At 35.1% G+C, this 23,027-nt stretch overlaps 1 protein-coding gene and 1 long non-coding RNA gene across 2 annotated transcripts; both read left to right on the top strand.

Moving 5' to 3' along the window:
- Positions 1–9,331: 9,331 nt before the first annotated feature.
- On the top strand, positions 9,332–11,450 carry LOC126977601 (uncharacterized). Its single transcript, XR_007732281.1, has 3 exons — positions 9,332–9,492; positions 9,645–9,745; positions 10,880–11,450. It is a non-coding gene; the product is annotated as an uncharacterized LOC126977601 (long non-coding RNA).
- A 9,205-nt stretch (positions 11,451–20,655) lies between these two features.
- On the top strand, positions 20,656–22,041 carry LOC126977324 (small glutamine-rich tetratricopeptide repeat-containing protein beta-like). Its single transcript, XM_050826103.1, has one exon. It carries the CDS (start codon positions 20,863–20,865, stop codon positions 21,730–21,732), a length of 870 nt encoding a protein of 289 aa, XP_050682060.1. The 5' UTR covers positions 20,656–20,862; the 3' UTR covers positions 21,733–22,041.
- Positions 22,042–23,027: the final 986 nt, after the last annotated feature.

Here is a 23,027-nt window from a genome sequence, read left to right as displayed (position 1 = left end):
TACACAATTAGAGCTAACTTAAAAATAAAATCAAAGAAACCTAATAATAAAATTTTCAGAAACCCAAATACGAATAAAATGAAATAATACGAAATACTCAAAAGATACTAAACCATTTCGTCACTATATTGTGAATGAAAGTGGTCCGTTATCTTTTTTTTAAATTTAAGAAAACTATCACCTACTATATCAATGTCGAGAACTTAATTTATGCTAATAAATAAAGTTAACATCCTATTGATAGGGGCTGAGAGCCCTAGGTTTGTTTTTGAGACGCCAGCTTTGAAAGGTATATAGTTTATAACACGACTATACGGTCGTGGAATTCTTACAGATATTTTATAAGTAAGTCAGACGCATCTAAGCCTTAATTGAGAAGTCTATGTAAAAAACATAGGTCTAATAGTTTTCTACGGTCTGACAGAGTCAAAAAGTTATAGTGTCGGAGTCTGGAATAGTAGGTAGAATTTATATTACATACCTTATCGCCAAAACTTACATAGTGCAGAAAGCGCTTTTGGATTCGTTCAATTCTCATAGAATGTGTATTATAGTGAGGATTCCAGGCAACTGAAGCATACTCAAGAATACTCCTGGTAACAGCGTTAAACAACAATAATTTAGTGTTCGAATTCCGAAAGCCTTTGGAGCTATGCTTAATGAACCCAGTGATCTTTGATGCTTTCTTACATATGTTATCAATATGAGCAATAAAGCTTAGTTTATAATCCATAACGATACCTAAGTCTCTAATATAATTTACATTTAGAACATCATGGCCATTTATACTATATACGAATTGAATCGGATGAACTTTTCTATGAAACGAAATACGATAGCATTTATTATGATTCATTACCATTTTATTAGCAATACACCAGCGACTTAAACAATTTAGATCATCCTGCAACAAGTAGGAGTCCTTTACAGAGTTGATCGCACTAAACGCTTTCAGGTCATCGGCGTAAAGCAAAATTTCTGAGTGGACAAAGCAGTTTACAATGTCATTGATAAATATGTTAAAAAGCACCGGACCAAGAATCGATCCCTGGGGCACTCCAGAGCACGCCGTGTAAGAAATAAAAGATTCGAAACGACCCAAAACTACTATCATATGTCTGTCTCTTAGGTAAGAGGCAAATCAGTTAACAATATTTCCGACGAAACCGTAATACTTTAGCTTGTAAATAAAAATGTTATGCTTGACTAGGTCGAACGCTATAGAGAAATCCGTATACAGCCCATCTACTTGTCGCTTCTATCAACTTCGTGAACGAAGTTGATCTTTATTTATAGAAGCCTGCTGCCTCATGGTTAAAATAGACTTCATATGCCAGTTAATATTAGGGCAAACAAGTGACTCGAATATTTTAGCCAGTATAGAAAGCTTAGAAATTGGTCGATATTTTGTGACACATTTTGTATCCCTTCTATCACCTTTAAAAACAGGTACGATAAGACTCAAATAGTGATCTATTAAATATGATAGTAAGGGGAAACGCTAGACTCTTAGCACAGTTTTTGATAAAAATTGGTGGAACTTGATCTGCTCCGGCACCTTTATTTATATACCAATATTTAAGAGCTTTTTTTAACATCTTCGACAGAGAAAGTTAAATTATCCACAACAGCAACATTATTAAAATTATGCATGTATATTTAAGAGCTTTTTTTAACATCTTCGACAGAGAAAGTTAAATTATCCACAACAGCAACATTGTAAAATTATGCATGCTGTCTGATATCTGGTCAGAAGAGGATGAAACATCTGAAATAGACATGTTATATACACTGGAGAAATGATTCACAAATTGATCGCATATACTAACACCATCCGTAAAAGTTTGATTATTGTAGACCATAGATGCAGGAAATTCACACTTATTATTACGTCGTTGCTTCAGGTAGGTCCAGAAATATTTAGTGTTTGACTTTATACTAGCTTCTACTCTGTCAGTATAACTTTTATAGCAAGAATTTATAAGTATTTCACACCTAAATCTCAGCAACTTGAACTCGGTTATATCAAGCGGATTACCAAATTTTTTAAATCGAATTCTGTATTTCTCTTTTTCCTTGACTCGTTTGATTAGCTTTCTAGTGTACCAATGTGGATATTGATTACTTTTGATAGGCTTTAATAGTATACGTATTTTAATAATATCCTTAATTACAGAATAGAAACATGACACCATGCCATTAACGCCTAAACTGTTGGAGAGTACTTCGGTCCAAGTAATCTTTTCAAGGTCACTATTGACCTGATCGTAATCGGCTGAAAAGAAATCTGGCCTCTTGCACCTCTTTGAGATGACCAACTCCTCGACACCCAAGTCTACGGAGATTTCTAATGGGGGATGGTATTTGTCCAACTTACTTAAACAAACCGAACAATTGATAACTTGCGTATTACCGACATTGCTAAGAACTAGGTCTAAGGTTTTATTAAAGGAATTATGAACACCGTTGTGTTGCAACAAGTTGTTCTCGGACATACAATAATTGTAGTACGATATATTATAAACATCGCGATCGGTTGCATCTATTTTTAATACCCCAAATTTTTTATGTCAATACAACGTTTGCTGTGTCAGCTAGTGATTACATAAAATTTAGTTTAAATTTAAGCAATCGTTGTATTGGCATAAAAAATTAAATAAAAATTTTGGGGTGTAAAAAAAATTAACAAAAAAACAACCGACTTCAAAACACTTTTCCAAAACAATAGATATGACGAGGAAAGAACCTCTGTATTGTTTTAAAAAGGTGTGACGTTATTACTGTTGACATCACAATTGCTATCTTGCTGAAGATCACTCAATGGTTCTTCCAAAGAAAACTACACGAGTAAGTATTTTATTACTTTCGTTTATTCAATGGGCAGCGTTACGACGTCTCAGAGACGTCCGTACCATACGACAGCCCGTGCACGACTGACTTTAGTGTCGACCGTGCGGCTGTATTTATAGAACCCGGCGCACATGCTAATCCACGTGTTTTGAAATGCGGCCGTATGTAAGAGGCTCGGTGCACGTGCACGTGTTTTCAATTCGTGTTGTAGTATTTGCGCCGATAGATTCAAATTCAAATTCAAATATTTTTATTCAAAATAGGATTTAAAATCACTTATTGAACGTGAGAGACTGAAAGAAAAAAAGAAGAGACTGCCTCAGACCTGAGAAGAATGGGCGCAAGAAACTCAGCGGGCTTTTTTTTTAATATAAAATATGGATAACAATGTAATATCGCACAATAAACATTAATAATTAAAGAGCCTGAGGGTGTTCGCTTCATTCCCAGTCCGTGGTGTAATTAAGAAAATCGCTTATGCTATAATAAAACCTTTCCCACACAAACGTTTTTTAACAATTCCTTGAAATTTCGTTACACATTTGTTTTGTACATTTTTTGGGATCATATTGTAGAAGAATATACATCGCCCAACAAAAGACTTACTAACTCGACCCAACCGAGTAGTAGGCATAACAAGTTTATGTTTATTCCACGTGTTAACATTATCAATGTCACAGTTTCTAGAAAATTCCTCAATGTGCTTATGAACATACAAAACATTATCAAAAATGTATTGAGAAGCAACAGTCAAAATGTTTATTTCTTTAAATTTTTCTCTTAATGATTCTTTTGGACCTAAGTTATTAATCGCGCGAATAGCCCTCTTCTGGAGCACAAAGATAGTATTAATATCGGCCGCACTGCCCCATAACAATTTATACCATAGGACATAATACTATGAAAATAACTAAAGTATACTAATCTCGCCGTATCTATGTCAGTTAACCGTCTAATTTTCTTAACCGCATATGCTGCAGAACTAAGTCTATTCGCCAATCCTTCAATATGGGGGCCCCACTGCAATTTGGAATCAAGAGTAATGCCAAGAAATATAGCAGATTCCACTGGTTTTACCACCTCTCCATTTAATAAAATATTCGCATCTACATTTTTGATATTTGGCGCGGTGAATTTAATATATTTGGTTTTATGATTATTTAACAATAAGTTATTGGCGCTAAACCAGTACACGATGTCAGATAGAGCATTGTTTACTTCGTCATACAAAACTTGGCTTCGTTTCACTTTGAATATAAGTGAAGTGTCATCCGCAAACAATACCACCTTGTGTTTTTTTTCTACAAGGCTAGGTAGATCATTTATATAAATTAGGAAGAGGAAGAGTCCAAGAATAGACCCTTGTGGTACCCCCATACCGGGAGGAGTCCCAGGAGATCTCCTGCCATTCACCTCGACCCTCTGAATCCTATTATTTAAATATGAGATCAGAAGATCGAGTGCAGATCCTCTTATACCATAGTGGCATAGCTTCCTGACCAGCGTTGAATGTTGAACACAATCAAAAGCCTTAGATAAATCACAGAAGATACCAAGTGCATTCTGTGATTCCTCCCAGGCCTCAAAAATATTCCTGATGAGTTCAACACCTGCATCCGTAGTCGAGCGTCCCCTAGTAAAGCCAAATTGTTTTATTAGAAGTAACTTATAAGTGTTAAAGTGAGTAAGCATTTGGCTTAAAATAATTTTTTCAAAAATTTTACTAATGGTCAGAAGTGAGTCCCGATTTAAATTTTGGTGTAATTTTACTATACTTCAGAAGGTCAGAAAACACGCCATGTTCAATACAGCTATTAAAAACTAGGGCTAGATATGGTGCTATGACGTCAATAACAGAACTTATTATTTTTACAGATATGCCCCATATATCAGCAGTTTTTTTCATTTCTAAGGATCTGAAAGTTTTAATTATTTCTGCTGGGCTAACAACACTGAATTTGAAATTTTGTTTACATTCCTTAACATTTTCCAAAAGAAGTGACACGGCAACACTGGTGGAGGAGACAAGGGTGCTTGAGATGGAAATGGAATGTCAGAAAAAAAATCTCAAAAGCAAAAGCTACTTCCTGCTCAGAGTGGATTTTTGTATTGTTTATTATTAGATTATATTCAAACTTGCAGTCTTTCGCTCTTCCAGATTCCCAGTTAATAACTTTCCAAGTCGTTTTTATTTTATTTGAACCATTTTTAATTATTTCTCTAATATGCATTGACTTAGCAATAGTACATACTTTCTTAAATAATTTTGAATATTTTTTCACATATACAAGGAAAGATACATCATGATTACATGATGATCTCTCACTATATAGTTCATATAACCGTTGTCTGCTCCTATGAATACCAGCTGTTGCCCAGTTGTTAAATGACAAGAGACCACCCGAGTTGACTGTCTTTGAAGTAAATATAGAAGCAAACTCTGTTTTAATTATTTTAAATAACTTACCAAACATCTCATTTGGAGTACTGTTATAATTCAAATACAAGTTTGAGAGTTTTTCTGAAACATTGCCTCTATATTTCTCCATTCGCCTATTGTTTACCGGAACAAACATAAACGTTTTAGTTGAAGTACATTTGTTTCCCTCAATATTAAAAGAGGCTAATTGACCAAAGTGGTCTGAGCTCAGTTTACTTATTATTGATTAATAAATAGGTTTATAATTAATAAAAATATTATCAATACAGCTTTTAGAGGTGCTGGTTACTCTAGTAGGTTCTAAGAAAATATTTGATAAATTATATGATCTAAACAAAGATTTGAATCTAATACTTGTGGTGGATTTTTCTAATAAGTTAATATTAAAGTCACCACAAATCATAATATATTTCTTAGATTCTGATAATTTTGATAGAACCTCCTCCAATACACTCTCAAATAACTCATATAATGCATCGGGGGGTCTGTATATGCTTACAACAATGGCACACTCAAGCTCTGCACAGGCTATTTCAATGGTACGTTCAACAGAGAGGCCCACAATATCTTTACGGTCTTTGAATTTAAATGATTTACTTATAAGTATAAGAGAGCCGCCACGTGTTGCCTTTTCTCTGCTAAACACACTTGCCACCCGATGACCACTGGAGTTAAAAATGAGGTCATATTTTCTAAGCCAGTGTTCAGTAAAGCATAAGATATCAATATTTTCATGGTTCATTAGTAACTCCAGTTCCAGTTCTTTACCTAACAATCCTTGCATATTTTGGTGCATCAGGTTTATAACTTTACAATTATTATGTTTACTATTACTTGTACATTGTGTATTTATATTGCTAGAGGTGTCCCCTATTGTCTTTTTGGCTAATTAAAATAATTTGGAACATATTCCAAACCAGAAACTAAACTATAAGACTGCTCAATAGAAGCAGTGTTTATCAAATAATTACTTTGCTCAATAGGAGTCCAACAAGCTATTACACTGCTCAATAGAAGCAGTGCTAATCGACTTACTAACCTGCTCAATAGAAGCAGGGGACCGGGTTGCCAAATAATTGGCTGAGTTATAAAATAAATAAAAAGATAGCGATTTAGCTATCTGTCTTTTATAAAAATTAGATAGGTGTAACCTATCAAATGTCAAAATAATGTGTATGTTGCGTATTTTTATACAATTTAATTAAATAATCTAATTCTAGTTACGATTATTGTTATTTTTGAAATCGGTGTCCTCAGCCGCGACTCCCTCTTGCCTGTCGCCTCCTCACGACTCAAGCACATCTCACCTATAACTACGTATGTAGTAACAAACCTATCTTAGATGACACTGACTATAACCACACGGGAAGCACCAGGTTTCAAATAAAAAAAGATTTATAAAAATCGGTTCACCCAGTCAAAAGTTTTGTGGTAACAAACTTAAAAAAAAAGAACATACTGACGAATTGAGAACCTCCTCCTTTTTTGAAGTCGGTTAAAAATAGATGCAACCGATTTTTAGATCTACCAAATATATCGTACTACAATTATTGTATTACTGAAGCGGACTTGTGGATGGGACAAAATAATATAAAAATCACGATACAAAAATAGTTGTAGATCGCAGAAGGGCGAAAATTTGAGGTTGTATGTACTTTTCAATGCTGAATCATCTATAATATAAAAATGAATCGCAAAATGTGTTGGTAAGCGCATAACTCAACAACGCCTGCACCTTTTTGGCCAATTCTTTTTTTTAAATGTTTGTTGAAGTTCAAAGATGGTTTTTACGGCGAAAAAAATTCGAATAATTGCCGGAAAAACCCTAAAACCAGCCCTTTTCTTTTCTAACTAAAACGAGCTTTATTGCTATTGTATAAAGTTCATATTGAATTACAAGCAGTCACTGTTTTTTAAACAACGTAGGTATGTTCCTAACGTCAAAGAGACAATTTGCACTTTATTACCTCTTACAAAGTTCAAATTCAATGATATCTATCAAAACAGTGTGTATTGGAGCACAGATAAACAAAAAAGAAAAAGAAAACGAAATCGAATAGTTCAATTTGGTCGGTTTCGCGATATTATTTCATTTGTTCTACTTTAAAATGCATCAGTTTTCAAGTCATTACACCGTCAAACAAAAACAGCGTTACCAAAAGTGTTTTATTATTTTAATTTTTTCGTTTTAAATACGGCTTGAAGGATTTGACTCCAAGTCATATCAAATAAAAAAAATTTTGAAACAACAACAACAAACTGTCAATTTCAGTGGGTTTTTTTCTTGGATTTTCGGTTACCTCCTACTCTAATGAGCTTAAAAGTTTGCTTTTATCAACTGATACACATAACAAATTCGTACCTATATAGTGTTTTGTGCAGTGTTTATTTACCTATGATCGCTAATTATTGCATGTGACAAAATAATGAATAATCTATAATATAGATATGCCTCCTATTAGACGAAGCAATTTAGGTAGAAGAACCCGAAATGCTACAAACTAAGCTAATTACCGATCTAATCATGCTGCACAAGAACGTAACGGAATGAACGTGAAAGAATTCGGATATCACAAACGCGTGAAGCGCGAGCGCGACATTCAACTAATAATCGCGCAAGTTTCTGCTTTCAGGTACGATGTGTCAATTGACTACAGTAACTACCGATGTGTTGTTATTGGTTCGATGAACTCGGTTTGCTCACATTGTAACGCATTGAAATATAAAAACGAAGCTAATGGATTGTGTTGCGCAAATGGTAAAGTGAAATTGATACCATTGGAACCACCACCAGAGCCATTGTACTAATTGGTTTCAGGAATAGGACCAGATTCCATACACTTTTTGACAAATATCCAACAATATAACAATTGCTTTCAATTTTGGTCAACAAATGTAGTACGGGAAAATTTTATGCCAACTTTCAAGGTATGTATTATAGCAGTTAATCATAATTAATTTAGCGAACAATATGTTCTGTCACCTAAGTTAAGATGTGTCACTAATCATAATCATCACTTAGTCATCATATTACTTGGTGATTCATTTTTAGCAACACTTTTATAATTTTGAAACACAATATAATTATTTGATGATAGATATTAGTTACAACTTATTAGGAGACAGATATAATTTTTAAGAAAAAATATATATTTAAGTTTTTTTTTTATGGAATAGGAGGACAAACGAGCGTACGGGTCACCTGTTGTTAAGTGATCACCGCCACCCACAATCTCTTGCAACACCAGAGGAATCACAGGAGCGTTGCCGGCCTTTAAGGAATTCTTTTATATTTTTATTTTATCATTGACAATCCATAAATTTATAACCCACATTGATTATTTATTTTATTTTATAGTTTTTGGTGCAAAAATAATATATTTTTTTTTAATTTACAGATACAAGATAAATATATCATAGAGCCTGTTTACTGTTACCAGTGTCAGATGGCAACTACAAATTCCTGCAAATTTATTTTATGGGCAATTCAGCACAAGAAATTAATATGTGTTGTACACATAACAATTTAGTAAAGAGGTCTATTGTAGAATAATTACAAACTTTATTTCATGACACAATCAAGTGGTTATATTGTTTAAAACTGCCCTGGATCTGATGCCATCAGATAATGACATAATTGTAATAAGAGCTGATAAAACACCTGCGGGTCAACATGCAAGACATTTTAATGCACCAACTATTAGCCGCATACCCACCTAGCGCACAGGCTTGCGCGGCAGCCTCGAGAGCAAAATGCCTCGGCTGGTGTGGACGTGCCTCGGCCTGCCTCGGGCGCGGTTTGCTCGACCGAGCACGGCTCGGCCCCGAGCCATCTGTTGTCGGTAAACTTGACGCGCTCAAAGGTGCCTCTGTGAGCGCTGTGCGTTAGGTGGGGACGGTTATGTTTTGGCTCGCGCGCGAAGCTACTTCAAGTTTTGTCTCTTGCCGTGTTTGTATTTTGTAATTTTGATATCATGGGCAGTCAGGAGGAGTCCATTTGCTTAATACAACTGTACAGCACGTACTTGGGGACCCCAAAGATCCAAAATATTTAAACAAAAATCAGCGGGAAGATAGTTGGCGGCAAATATCTGCTCAAATTAATATGCCTGTCAAGGAAGTGAAAAACAAAATGGTGTCCTTGTGTGGTTCTTATCGTCGAGAGAAAAGCAGGGAGAAAAAAAGTCGCATAACAGGTTCAGGTATGCATTTTTATACTTAAAAATATGAACTTACAAATTATTTGATAAAATAATTACTTAATATATACTAATTAAATTGAAGAAAATTTATTTATACAATTAAAATATTTTAAATTATGGAAATATAAATTTTATTTTTTGTTCTGTTTCAGGCGCTGCAGATGTTTATAATTCGAAGTGGTTTGGATATCCTTATTTCCATTTTCTTAAGGATAAAAATGAAACTGGTGACACTCGGGAAACAATGCCGAATGTAAGAATTTTTAACTATGCATAATGATTTTGAAATGGTATAGAACCATTAGTTATAAAATGTTCTGCCAAGTGCAACCGTATTTCTTTTGCGTTATTAGAACTACGCCATGGAAACGCTGCAATTGGTGCGAATGTAACTTCATTTATTTCATTTCTCCATTGGCCAGGAATCAGTGCGCCATCAAGTTCTCTGTCAAACAATTCCGGTGAAATAAGATTAGTTGAAGTATTTTTTCGGATGTAGTTGTACAAATATACAGCTGCTAAGACAACCTTTGTTGCTTTATTTGGCTCTAGTAAGATAGGTTTTCTAAAAACGCGAAATATGGCACTTAATATACCAAATGCATTCTCAACGACACGTCGAGCTCGGCTAAGGCGATAATTAAATATTCTTTCTTTAGAACCATTTTATGGGTTGCCCTCAAATGGTTTCATGGTATATTCGTTGAGTACAAAGGCTTTATCGGATAAAATAAAATAAGGAACTTCTGTTACATATGGTATTTCCAATATCTTCTTTTTAGGCACGTTCAATTCTTTCTTTTCTAGCTTTTTATACAATGTTGTGCTTTTAAAAATACCACCATCAGAGATTCGCCCTTTGCTACCAACATTTACATACAAAAAATTGTAGCTAGCATCAACTAATCCAAAAAGCACGATGCTTGGAAATTGCTTGTAATTATCATAATCAGTGCCACTGTTAATCGGTGCCTGCAACATAACATGTTTTCCATCCATCGCTCCAATAGCGTGGGGAAAATTCCATTTATTTTCAAATTCTTTTGATATAGCAAGCCACTCTTCTTCTGTAGTAGTAGCATGACAGGACCCTCCGCTGTTTGAAAGTATTCAGACTAAACGTATTTGGCCCCTATGAGTGGTTGTATTAGGTACTATACACCACTCCATATTTGGCCCCTTTTAGTGGTAGTCGGAAGACGTTCAAGCAATGGAGAATCCTGCTAGAAAAATATTTAAGATATCGCTACTAAGGTACTTGAAGGTATTAAATACTATGGACGTTAAACTTTTGCTTCCAATCGGATTAAACATAGGGTCCTGCCACATTATATACACATTCACACTGCACCACAAATTTATCTATTAATTAAAATTATGTTTTCAGGAGACAATACCGGAATCTTCACAAACTTCTGACGTAGAGAGACACACAGAGGCTGAAAACGCTCCGACCAAGTCACAATTGCCGGAGGCTAGCATCGAGGAAGCGCCACCACAAAAACAACAAGACCTAGCCTCGGAAACTATCATGCCTTCACCATCAGAAACGCACACACCACTCGTAAAAAAAACGACATAATCCTAAGAAAACGCAGCCACAGGAAGATCCGGCAGATATCATGCTCTCAGAAGCCCTTGAATGCTTGCAAAAGTCTTCGACCGACATCATCGATCCATACTCTTCATTTGGAAGATACATAGCCAAGGAAATATGATCCGCACACATTAGCGTATGTTAAGAACGCTATCAATAATATAATTTTTGAAGCCGATATAGGGAAATACACACAACAACAAATTAATACAGGATACTATACACAGCAGTACAGTAATTCCCCTACAATGGACTCATCTGGCACTTCATTACATTACATACATTACACCATCACCTAATGCCAATGATGGAGTCGAAACTATCACTGAATTGTAGTTAAAATAAACAATTGATTTTTAAATTTGTCAAATTATTTTTATTTACCTTTACATAATCACTTAAGGCTTCAATAATAGCGTCACAAACTTCTGGAACTATTCTTGAGATACTCTGCTTCGATACTCGAAATAAATATTGCAAGCTGCTATAAGAATCTCCGGTTGCTAAAAATCTTAAAGTTATTAAAACTCGTTCATTCACAGTGATTGCTTCTCTATATTTTGTATCGCACTTTTTTATTTTATCAGAACAATGAGCACAAATTTTCGAACTCTTGTACGGACATTCGTGTAAAATTATGTACAGTCTGATCATATACTAAATCTCCAAGTAATCTATTTCCATATTGGTGGCGACGCTCATACATTTTTCTAATCCAGAAGCGTCTAGGTTTTTTCTTGATACGTGACTGTTTTCGTTTCTTTAAACAATAAGCAGCTAGGAAAATAGCTGCAGCTGAAAATACACGACTGTCCATTACGAATACTCGCGGACTTATGATGGCTCAGCCTGCCTCGCGAGGCGGCCTCGTGTAAATTGAACATAACTACTGAGGCTGCCGCGGGAGCCATCGCTCGCGATCCGGACACAGGGCTGCCGCGCGAGCCTGTGCGCTAGGTGGGTACGCGGCTATTGATGAAGTTGCTATAGTTGTAGTTGGAGAAAACTTGGAATCCCGTGATATTGTTTTACATCGTCGGAATGATCAATTACAATGTATAAAGGAAACACACCGCTCATAGGATGCACTGCAATATCCCATTATGTTATGGCAAGGTGGAGATGGCTATGATTTCAATAAAAATGATAAATCCCATTACAGGTAATTAAAATATTAGTTTAGCTATGGCGATATCTTATCAACTATATTATGTATTTTAATTTTATATTTCAACAATGTTATTAAAACAAAATCTATTGACAGGTTCTGAAATGAACAAAAAAGTCAGTTCAATGAACTATTATTCATACCGCCTAATGATTCGGGAAAACGAAGACAATCACATATTGAAATGTCGGCAATTATATCACAAATATATTGTTGACATGTATGTCAAAATTGAAACGGAGAGATTTACATTCATCAGGTTGAATCAGACCAAACTCCGATCTGAAGAGTATATTCACCTTCGAGATGTAATTAATACTGATGGAAATGCACAGAATGTTCGTCGGATGACTATTCTTCCAGCAACATACATCGGAAGCCCTCGACATATGCATGAATATGCTCAAGATGCCAGGGAGGGCGCCACTGTGCTACGATAAGCATCGAGTCTGTATATAAAGTGAAATAAAAAATACCTTAAAACTGAGCCAAAAGTGAAAAATCATTAAAAGTGAATAAAGTTTTACCACGACATTATAAAGTACTAAGAGATAAACCAGTGAATAAGATTTTCGCCTTTTTCAAATGGCATAAACTGTGCATCAAAACCAGCTGATTTCAAGACAATCAAACAAGAGTGAACAGATTCATTACATGGTCATAGTGTAAAAAATACTTTAAAAGTACACCGGTCACGACGTGCTTTATACTATTATATTTACAAGTGCAGAATAAGTAATATTGACCTACATAACCTAAAAGTTATTGCTACATTGATACCTATTCAAAAATTTCCCGACTATAAACGCTTACGAAACAACTAGCGCCATCTGTGAATGATCTTCAACATCACGATAAATAAACAACAACTATGGAGGAAATAAAAAACATGTTAGAAAATCTGCAGAAGGAAATCAAACAACAAAAAATTGATATGAGCGAAATGAAGGAAGATATAAAGACAACTATGAACAATATTATTAATACTAAGTAAGAGCATACAATAAAAATCAACACTTTTGAAAGATATATAAGACGCAAAAATTTAATTATCTTTGGAGTGGAAGAACGAGAAAAATCATACCATGGCTTAGAAGACATAATAATAATAGACATTATAAATAAATACTTTGGCTTACATTATGAAAATGGTATAGAGGCTGTTAGAAGAATTGGGAAAAAAGGTGAAAAGATCAGACTACTATTAGAGATTACCAGATTATTATTACATTTAGAACAATGGGACAAAAAATTAATATACAGCAAAATCAAAAATGCCACATTAACTCACCTTACTATATAAAACCAGACTATCCTTTAGAGGTTTTGAACAAACGCAAAGACTTACAAGCACAACTGAAAGTGGAAAAGGAGGCAGGCAATACAGCCTTTATAAAATATGACAAGCTTGTTATTTTACCCGGCCGCAATAAGAATGTAGAGCATAGTAACAAAAGAATTTTATCTGAGTCCCCTGAAATAGCGACAGAAAATTGCCCAAATATTACAAGAAATAAAAATAAACCGGTAAAGAAAAGTAAAACAATAAGATTGTCAATTTATATTCTACAGAATCCTAAAACCAGCAAACCAAATATAGAAAGCACTGAAAGGACTTTAGATAAATCATTACCAAATACAGAGACATATGTGTATGACACAGAATAGCAACAACAAAAGGCCCCTCTAAATCTCCCAATATAGCTTGTCCCCGCGGGCGTTAAAGACAATAACCCTCCAACATCTCAACAACAATTATTATATATACGTACATACAATGTTAGAACTCTCCTATCACCACAAAGTATGTTACTGCTTATTAATTCCTTAGATAGCATAAAATAAGATATAATAGGATTAGCGGAAGTCAGAAAGCTTGGAAGCCACATTATAGAACTTGTAGATCATATATTTTGCTATACAGGAGAAACAAAAGGTCTATGGTGTGAGCTTCTTGATTAAAAAGAAATTTAAATCTAATATTCTGAACTACAAAGGAATATCAGAAAGAGTATGCATACTGAACCTTCAATTTGAATCTACACAACTATCTTTGATACAAGTATATGCGCCAACTAATGATGCACCTGAAGAAGAAATAAAATCTTTTTATGATCAATTGAACACAGCACAAAATATGGCCAGTGGAATTATAATTACAATGGGCGATCTGAACACAAAAATTGGTCAAAGAAAGCAGGGCGAAAACTTAGTAATGGGACCATATTGTTATGGCAAAAGAAATCAGAGAGGCGAACATTTGCTATATAATGCACTGGTAAAGAAACTTACCATAATCAATACATTATTTAAGAAAAAGACCACAAGTCTATGGACCTGGAGTAGCCCAAATGGATATTCTAGAAATCAAATTGACTATATTCTCTGTAATAGCCCAAGAAATTTTTAAACATAGAAACATTAAATAATGACCTATTTGCAAGCGATCATAAGTTAGTATGAGGTACACTTAACCTAGAAAAACCAAAACTTAGTAGAGCAAGATTTGGAAACCAACCTATACTATTACAGGGAGAAGAAAATATAAAAAAATTCTTGGATCAATTAAATAAAGAATTACTTAAAATAACTAGTTGTGAAAATTATGACGTAGAATCATACTACAGTAAAATAGAGTTTGCTTTAATGCAAAGCATAAAAATCACAAGTACAAAAAAAGAAAGAAAAAACATTATATCAGCAGATACAGTGGATATGATAAAAAGACGAGCAGAATTACAACGTAAAAAGTTAAAAAGTAGAGATCTCTTCTCTAGGACAGGAACTTACGAACCTATATAAAATAACAAATAAAAAATTAAAAAATGACTATGAAAACTATAGGATGAAGGTAATAGAATCAAATCTATGAAAATTTGGAAGTCAAAGAAGGGCGTTTAAACTGCTAGATCCAGGAAAAAAGTGGATTCCAAAATTAAAATCTAAGGCACCCCAAAAACACATGCAATCCAGGATAGATTTAGTTAAAATAGACTCAGATTACTATAACAACATATACAGCTACCAAAACTGTAACAATAGAATCACAAAACATCAAAATCCTGTAGAAAATAATACTAGAAAATTAATTTTGGTTAAACCTTTTGAAGAACCAGAAATAATAAGGCAAATAGATAGGCTTAAATTAGAAAAGAGCCCGGGTCATGATAATATCCCAAATGAAGCTCTCAAATTAGGTAAGTATTTACTAGCTAGTCATCTTTCAAATCTTTTTAATAAAATTCTTGAAAAGCAAAGAGTACCTGTGAAATGGGGAGAGTCAAGAATTATATTGCTATATAAGAAGGATGATGCATTGGATATAAGTAATTACCGGCCTATAAGTTTACTAACCACTATGTATAAGTTATTTGTTTAAACAAGAGAATAGAAACAGAGATAGAGAAGCACCAACCAACTGAACAAGCAGGATTTAGAAAAGGTTTTTGTACAGTCGATCATATCCACACATTGGAACAAGTAATTGAAAAACATCAAGAACATCAACAACCCTTATATCTAGCTTTCATTGATTATGCAAAGGCCTTCGATCCTATATCCCATGATAGCTTATGGCAAGCACTGGACCATCAAGATATCCCCAAAACTTACACTAACATCTTGAAAGACATCTACAAGAAAAGCATAAGCCGTGTAAAACTTGACAGATTGGGACCAATTATCAAAATATGTAGAGGTGTAACAGGGAGACCTGCTATCACCTACAATCTTTATATCAGTCCTACAAGATATAATGATACATCTAGACTAGGATCAAAAAGGCATTAACATAAATGGGAAAACTCTGAATAACCTTAGATTTGCTGATGATATAGTCCTCTTTTCAAGATCAGCTAAACAATTAGAAGAAATGATATCAGAGCTATGTGAAATAAGCTACAGTATAGGATTACAATTAAATACAACAAAAACCAAAGTAATGACTAACACAATCCAAACTCCTATTCAAGCTGGGAATTCTCAGATATTAGAATATGTAGATAACTATATATATCTAGGGAAAAATATTTCACTTAGCAAATCCAGAAACAAAGATGAAATTGATAGAAGGAAAAACATGACATGGGGTAAGTTCTGGAGCCTAAAAGAAATAATGAAATCAAAATTTCCCTTGAAATTGAAGAAGAGAGTTATAGATGGGTGTCTGCTCCCCTGCTTATATTATGGTTCACAAACTTGAATATTTAATAAATATACAAGGGATAAGATACAGAAGACCCAGCATGCAATGGAAAGAAGCATCATGAATATAAATCTGAAGGACAAGGAAAGATCAGAAAACATCCGCAATAAAACAAAAGTAATAGATGCCCTTCAACATATGAAAAAACTGAAGTGGAAATGGGCTGGTCATGTGGACAGATCAACAGATGGACGGTGGACAAAGCTGGTCACCAATTGGTCTGGACCACGAGGCAAGAGAGCCAGAGGACGCCCTAAAGAACGATGGATTGATGAGATCAAAAAAATTGCTGGAGAAAACTGGACTCAGAAAGCAAAGTCAACAGCAACCTGGAAATTGTTGGAGGAGGCCTATACCCACCAGCCTTATCTATAAAAATATTATTTAAATGTATATATTTCTTATTTTTTTTTATATTATTAGGTTAGTTAAGGAAATAAAAAGGCTTTATAATTATTATTATTATTTACATGCAATCCACAATGGATAAAAATCAAGCAGGAGTTATTCCCTGGGAATCACCCATTGATCGTCATGATATAACAGCAAGAGTCTTTAGACAAAAATTTAAATCTTTAATGGATTTCATCGTAAAACATGTGTTTGGTGAGACACGCTGCTGGATGTATTCTGTGGAGTGGCAGAAACGAGGATTGCCACATGCACACATTTTGATTTGGTTGGTTGAAAAGATAAGGCCAAATGAAGTTGATGCAGTGATATCAGCCGAAATCCCTAATGTACAAGTAGATCCTGAATTGCATGAGGTAGTTATCAAAAATATGGTCCCTGTGGAACTTTTAAAACCAAATTCACCATGTATGATAGATGGTAAATGTTCAAAACGATATCCACGGACATTATTATCGGAAACAATTACTGGTAATGATAGTTATCTACTGTATCGACGATCGACAGCAGACAATGGAAGATCAACAATTGTCAAATTAAATCAATAATATATTGAAATAGATAATCGTTAGATTGTCCCATATTCACCCATTTTATCAAAGACCTTCAAAGCACACATCAACAATCTTGCCATTCAGTGAAATCTATTAAATACATTTGGAAATATGTAACCAAAGGGAGTGATATGCCTGTGATTGGAATTGGTGGAGAGAATTCCAATGATGAAGTTACACAATACCAAATTGGCCGTTATGTTAGTAGTAATGAAGCAGTATGGCGAATATTTTCTTTTCCTATTCATGAGAGACACCCTTCTGTTGTTCACTTGGCTGTGCATTTAGAAAATGGACAAAGAGTGTATTTTACAGCACAGAACGCAGTACAAAAAGCTGCTCAGCCACCATCTACCACATTAACCAGTTTTTTTGAGACATGCCAAAACGATGATTTTGCACAAACATTGCTATATTCTGAAATGCCAAAATATTATACTTGGAATCAATCCTCAAGGAGATTTATAAGACGGAAACAAGTTCAAGGATACCCAGATGTCGAATTTATTCAGTACATCCAAGCAATGATGAATGTTTTTATTTACGACTGCTAGTAGTCAATGTACGTGGCCCAACATCATTCCTACATTTACGAACTGTTGATTGTGAATTGTGTGGATCTTACAGGGAAGCCTGTCAACGTTTGCAATTGCTAGAAAATGACGCTCATTGGGATCAAACTCTCAATGATGCTGTAATATCATCACACGCTCATCAAATACGAACATTGTTTTCTATAATCATATCTACATGCTTCCCATCAAACCCAATTGATTTGTGGATCAAGTACAAAGATAATATGTGTGATGATATTTTGTATCAAATACGAAATAGAATGGGAAATCCAAATATACAAATCAGTGAAGAAATTTACAACGAAGCATTGATTTCAATTGAGGACATGTGCTTGATGATGTCAAACAAACTATTAATTCAATTAGGCCTGGCCGCGCCCAATCGTCCAATGCATGATGCTTTTAACCAAGAGTTGAAACGAGAAAAAATGTATGATCTCAACACTTTAAAACAAAAAAATTCAAACGAATCTTCCACTGTTGAATGAACAACAGAAGTATGTATTTAAAAATCCTATGAAAGTAATAAATGATGAAACTGGAGGGATTTACTTCTTAGATGCACCTGGTGGTACAGGAAAAACTTTTCTGATTTCATTAATATTAGCAACGATTCGCTCACAAAATAAAATTGCACTTGCACTCGCTTCGTCGGGAATCGCAGCAACTTTGCTTGAAGGTGGTCGAACAGCCCATTCAGCATTAAAATTGCCATTAAATATGCAAAGCAATGAAACTCCGACCTGCAACATTTCTAAGAACTCTGCAATGGCAAAGGTCTTGCAGCAATGTAAATTAATTATTTGGGATGAATGCACGATGGCACATAAAAAATCTTTGGAGGATTTAGACAGAACATTAAAAAATATACGGAGCAATCATAACCAATTTGGTGGTGCAATGATTTTATTAGCAGGAGATTTTCGTCAAACATTGCCAGTGATTCCACGATCAACACCAGCTGATGAACTCAATGCCTGTCTAAAGTCCTTCAATTTGTGGAAACATGTCAAAGTATTTCATTTAAACAAGAATATGCGTGTCGAGTTACAAAATGACCAATCTGGAAACATATTCTCTAAACAACTCATTGACATTGGTAATAGCAAATTTCCTATAGACATGTTGACTGGCTGCATTAACGTTCCTCGAAAGTTTTTGTCAGTTAACTCGATCAAAAGATGAAATTATTCAGAAGGTGTTTCCAGATGTTTCTAAAATTACAGAAACCATGATTGGTTGAGCGAACGAGCTATATTGGCTACAAAAAACATAGATGTAAATGAATTAAATTTAAAAATACAAGCGCAAATTACAGGCGAATCGTGGATATATAAATCAGTTGATTCGGCTACTAACCAAGATGATGTAGTGAACTATCCACCAGAATTTTTAAACTTGCTGGATTTGCCAGGATTGCTACCTCACAATCTTCAATTAAAGGTTGGATCGGTAGTTATAATGTTGCGAAATATAAACCAACCGCGTCTTTGCAACGGCACACGGTTAGCGATAAAAAAATTACTAAACAATGTGATAGAAGCAATTATACTGAAAGGAAAGTATAAAGGAGAAGACGTACTCATACCGCGCATCCCAATGATTCCGAATGATGTGCCGTTTGACTTTAAACGACTACAGTTTCCAGTTCGTCTTGCTTTTGCTATGACCATAAACAAGTCCCAGGGGCAATCTTTAAGTGTTTGTGGTATTAATCTGGAAAACCCATGTTTCTCACATGGTCAATAATTGTATGTTGCCTGTTCCCGTGTTGGAAAACCATCAGATTTGTTTGTCTATGCGCCAGATACTCAAACAAAAAGCGTATATCACAAAGCACTACAATGAAAATAAAACTGATTTTTGTTAATAATTATGATTCATATGATTAACAATAAAGAGATTACTTATTTTTAAATGTTTTTGTTCAGGATAATTTTTTGCCCCGACTATAAAATATGTAGGAACAAAAAATGACACATTACAAATCATTTTGACAGGCTATATTTGGCAGTACGAAGTCTGCCGGGTCAGCTAGTAATAAAATAAAAATAAAAAAAATTGTCAAACAAATATAAACATATATTAAAGGGTGGGTCACCCTTATCATTTAGGGGTATTAAAAATAAATTTTGCCTAATTCTCAGACCTACGCGATATGCTCACAAAATTTCATACAAATCGGTTCAGCCGTTTCGGTGGAATTTGGTAACGTGTGAACCTCAAATATATCGTACTAAAATAATCAATACATTCGATTGCCATCTTGCAACTCCATTGCGTATTAGTGGATGGAATAGAATAATATTGCAATCGCGATACAAAAATAGGTGTTGATCGTAGTCGGGTGAAAATTTGAAGTTGTATGTGTTTTGTAATGTGTAAACATTACTGTGTTTCGGTCTGAAGGGCGCCGTAGCTAGTGCTAGTTCAAAAATCCTGAGCGGCACTGCATTGTAATTGGTAGGGCGTATCAATTACCATCAGCTGAACGTCCTGCTCGTCTTATCCGTTATTTTCATAAAAAAATTACGTTTGATAGGTAACCTTACTTGGCTAAATTGTGGGGGCCCTTTTGCAAAAGCCATAATAGATAGAATTTAATAACATACTGACAGCTGACTTTTCACAGGACATTGTCATCTAACAGTAACGTACCTATCAAAATAGCAACTCACATTTCACAATTGACAATTATCATTTTATCAAATGAATTATTTTAACTCTCAGAGTTGAAATTGTGAAATTTGGCTGAATAGCAAACTTGAATGTGTAATCATTAAATAAGTAGATATCTACTCTGTTAAGTTGTACAGTCAGTGTCGAATAGATATCTATTAAATTAAAACCAGTAAAAAAATATGTCGCACGTAAAAGTAATAGCTGCTAGCATTGTCAACTTTTTGAAGAAACAATTAGAAGGAGATACTTTGAACGACAATTCAAAAGAAAGTGTCGAGGTTGCCGCACAGTGTATCGAAACCGCCTATGAACTCACACCGGAAGATGTCTCTAAGGGGTTGGATCTAGTCAAGATGATTACAGAAAACCGCTGTGGAGTCACCGCCGCCGACAAAGAGGAGGCGGAGAAACTGAAAACTGAAGGCAACGATCTGATGAAAAGCGAACAATACAAACTGGCACTGTCAAAGTACGGGCGCGCCATCGAACTGGACCCGCGCAACGCGGTGTACTTCTGTAACCGCGCCGCGGCGCACTACAAGCTGGGGGAGCACGAGGCCGCCGTGGCCGACTGCATGGCGGCTCTCGCGCTGCAGCCCGAGTACAGCAAGGCGCACGGCCGACTCGGCATCGCGCTCACGGCGCTCGACCGCACCGTGGAGGCGCGGGCCGCCTTCGCGCGCGCCCTGCAGCTCGAGCCCGACAACGACTCCTACAGGGACAACCTCCGGCTGGCCGAGGAGCGTCTGGCGCAGGCGCCGCCGCGCCCGCCCATGGACCTTGGTGGCTTGTTGCAGAACCCCGCCCTCCTCAACATGGCCACGGAGATGCTGTCTGACCCCAACATGTCTAACCTCATCTCAGGTTTGATGAATTCAAATGTTCCAGGAGCGGAGCCCGGCATCCAAGGAGCCAATGTTAATGCATTGCTGGAAGCTGGACAAGCCCTGGCTCAGCAGATGCAGGCACTGAATCCAGAACTTGTGGAGGAACTTAGAAGACAGATTCGTCCCCAGGGACCGGGCGGCAATCCTCCACCAGCACAGTAATCCCCAACACTTGTCACAATACAAGATTATTTGGGTGAGGTGTATGAGGGATAATTATGTGCTACATAGCTGGGATAATTCACTTGGAATATCTTGAATGTATAATGTATAAGTTAACCAATTTATATTATTTGTTGTAGTTCTCTTGTCATCAATACAATATTGTTATTTGTATCATGTCTGTGTTCCCAAGTAAAACATAAGAAATACAAATTATAATTTATCCTATATTTTCTACCATAAAAAGAAGAGAATTAAATTTTTATGATAAAAGTGAAATTCAGTGTTAAATAAAATGTATGACATGTATTGGTTTTCTGTATCTATAATAGTTTTAAACTCCCAACAACTATTGTAGCAATCTAAAAAGCTAACTTTTTATTCTTTAAATTAAACTCACATTCAATCTCGAGCTAGTTTCAGACTATTGTGGATGCACCAATGATTGGACTGCCACCTGAAACTAGTTGGTACCTAAACATTGCACTTGTGTTAAGTTATTTCAAATATATAGTTAGTGAGGTGTCATGAAAGTTTTAATTAATTATTTAAGATTTTATCTAAAACCACAGATGAGTAAAAAAAAGGACTCCGCACTGTGATATTAACAGGTGAAACACCATGAAAGTAAAGAACTTGGTTTGATTCCTGTGCCCATGTTTGCTTACAATATCTTTGATTTAACTGATATGTACTAACTTTCATATTTTTAGGAATACCAACACAAAATGCATTCTTAAATTTTAGTTCTTTTGTTTAACACTAATGGTATATAAAAAGTAATAAGATTTTAGAGAACAAACTACTATGTGTTTTATATTGATTTGGTTGCAAAATAAAATAACATCCTGTATTATTGAACCAATAGACTCTGCTGCTGATGAGGACCAATCTTTGCAAAGATATGCATTGCTAAAAATGAAAGGATATAAAAAAATTTTACAATTTTTTTTTTCATATCTCACTTTTTATTTTCTTATAAGTTACTCAAAATGGGCTCCTTTGTCTCCAATGCAAAAGTTTATATGTCTCTCTAATTACCTTAGTTGAATAGGAGGTGAGTTTTCTGCCGTGTAAAAATAATAAAACTTAAACTCTACTCTCTCAACTCTATCACAGCATGACTACATTGTTCTACTCCGCGATTTTAATATTGATTTTCTAAAAGTAAATGAGGCAAAACTTCTGGCTCTGCTTGACCTCTTCGCCAGCTTTTCTCTTCAACAGTATGTTACTGAGCCCACTCACTTCACTACCCACAGTGATACCCTATTAGATCTTATCTGTACAGATGC

Source organism: Leptidea sinapis, chromosome 2, assembly GCF_905404315.1.
Source record: "Leptidea sinapis chromosome 2, ilLepSina1.1, whole genome shotgun sequence".
Taxonomy (NCBI): Eukaryota; Metazoa; Arthropoda; class Insecta; order Lepidoptera; family Pieridae; genus Leptidea; species Leptidea sinapis.
This window is presented reverse-complemented; position numbering and strand designations above follow the sequence as displayed.

Coding starts and splice junctions, on each gene's coding strand:
- LOC126977324 (XM_050826103.1), top strand. CDS start 20,863: ATGTCGCACGTAAAAGTAATAGCTGCTAGCATTGTCAACTTTTTGAAG.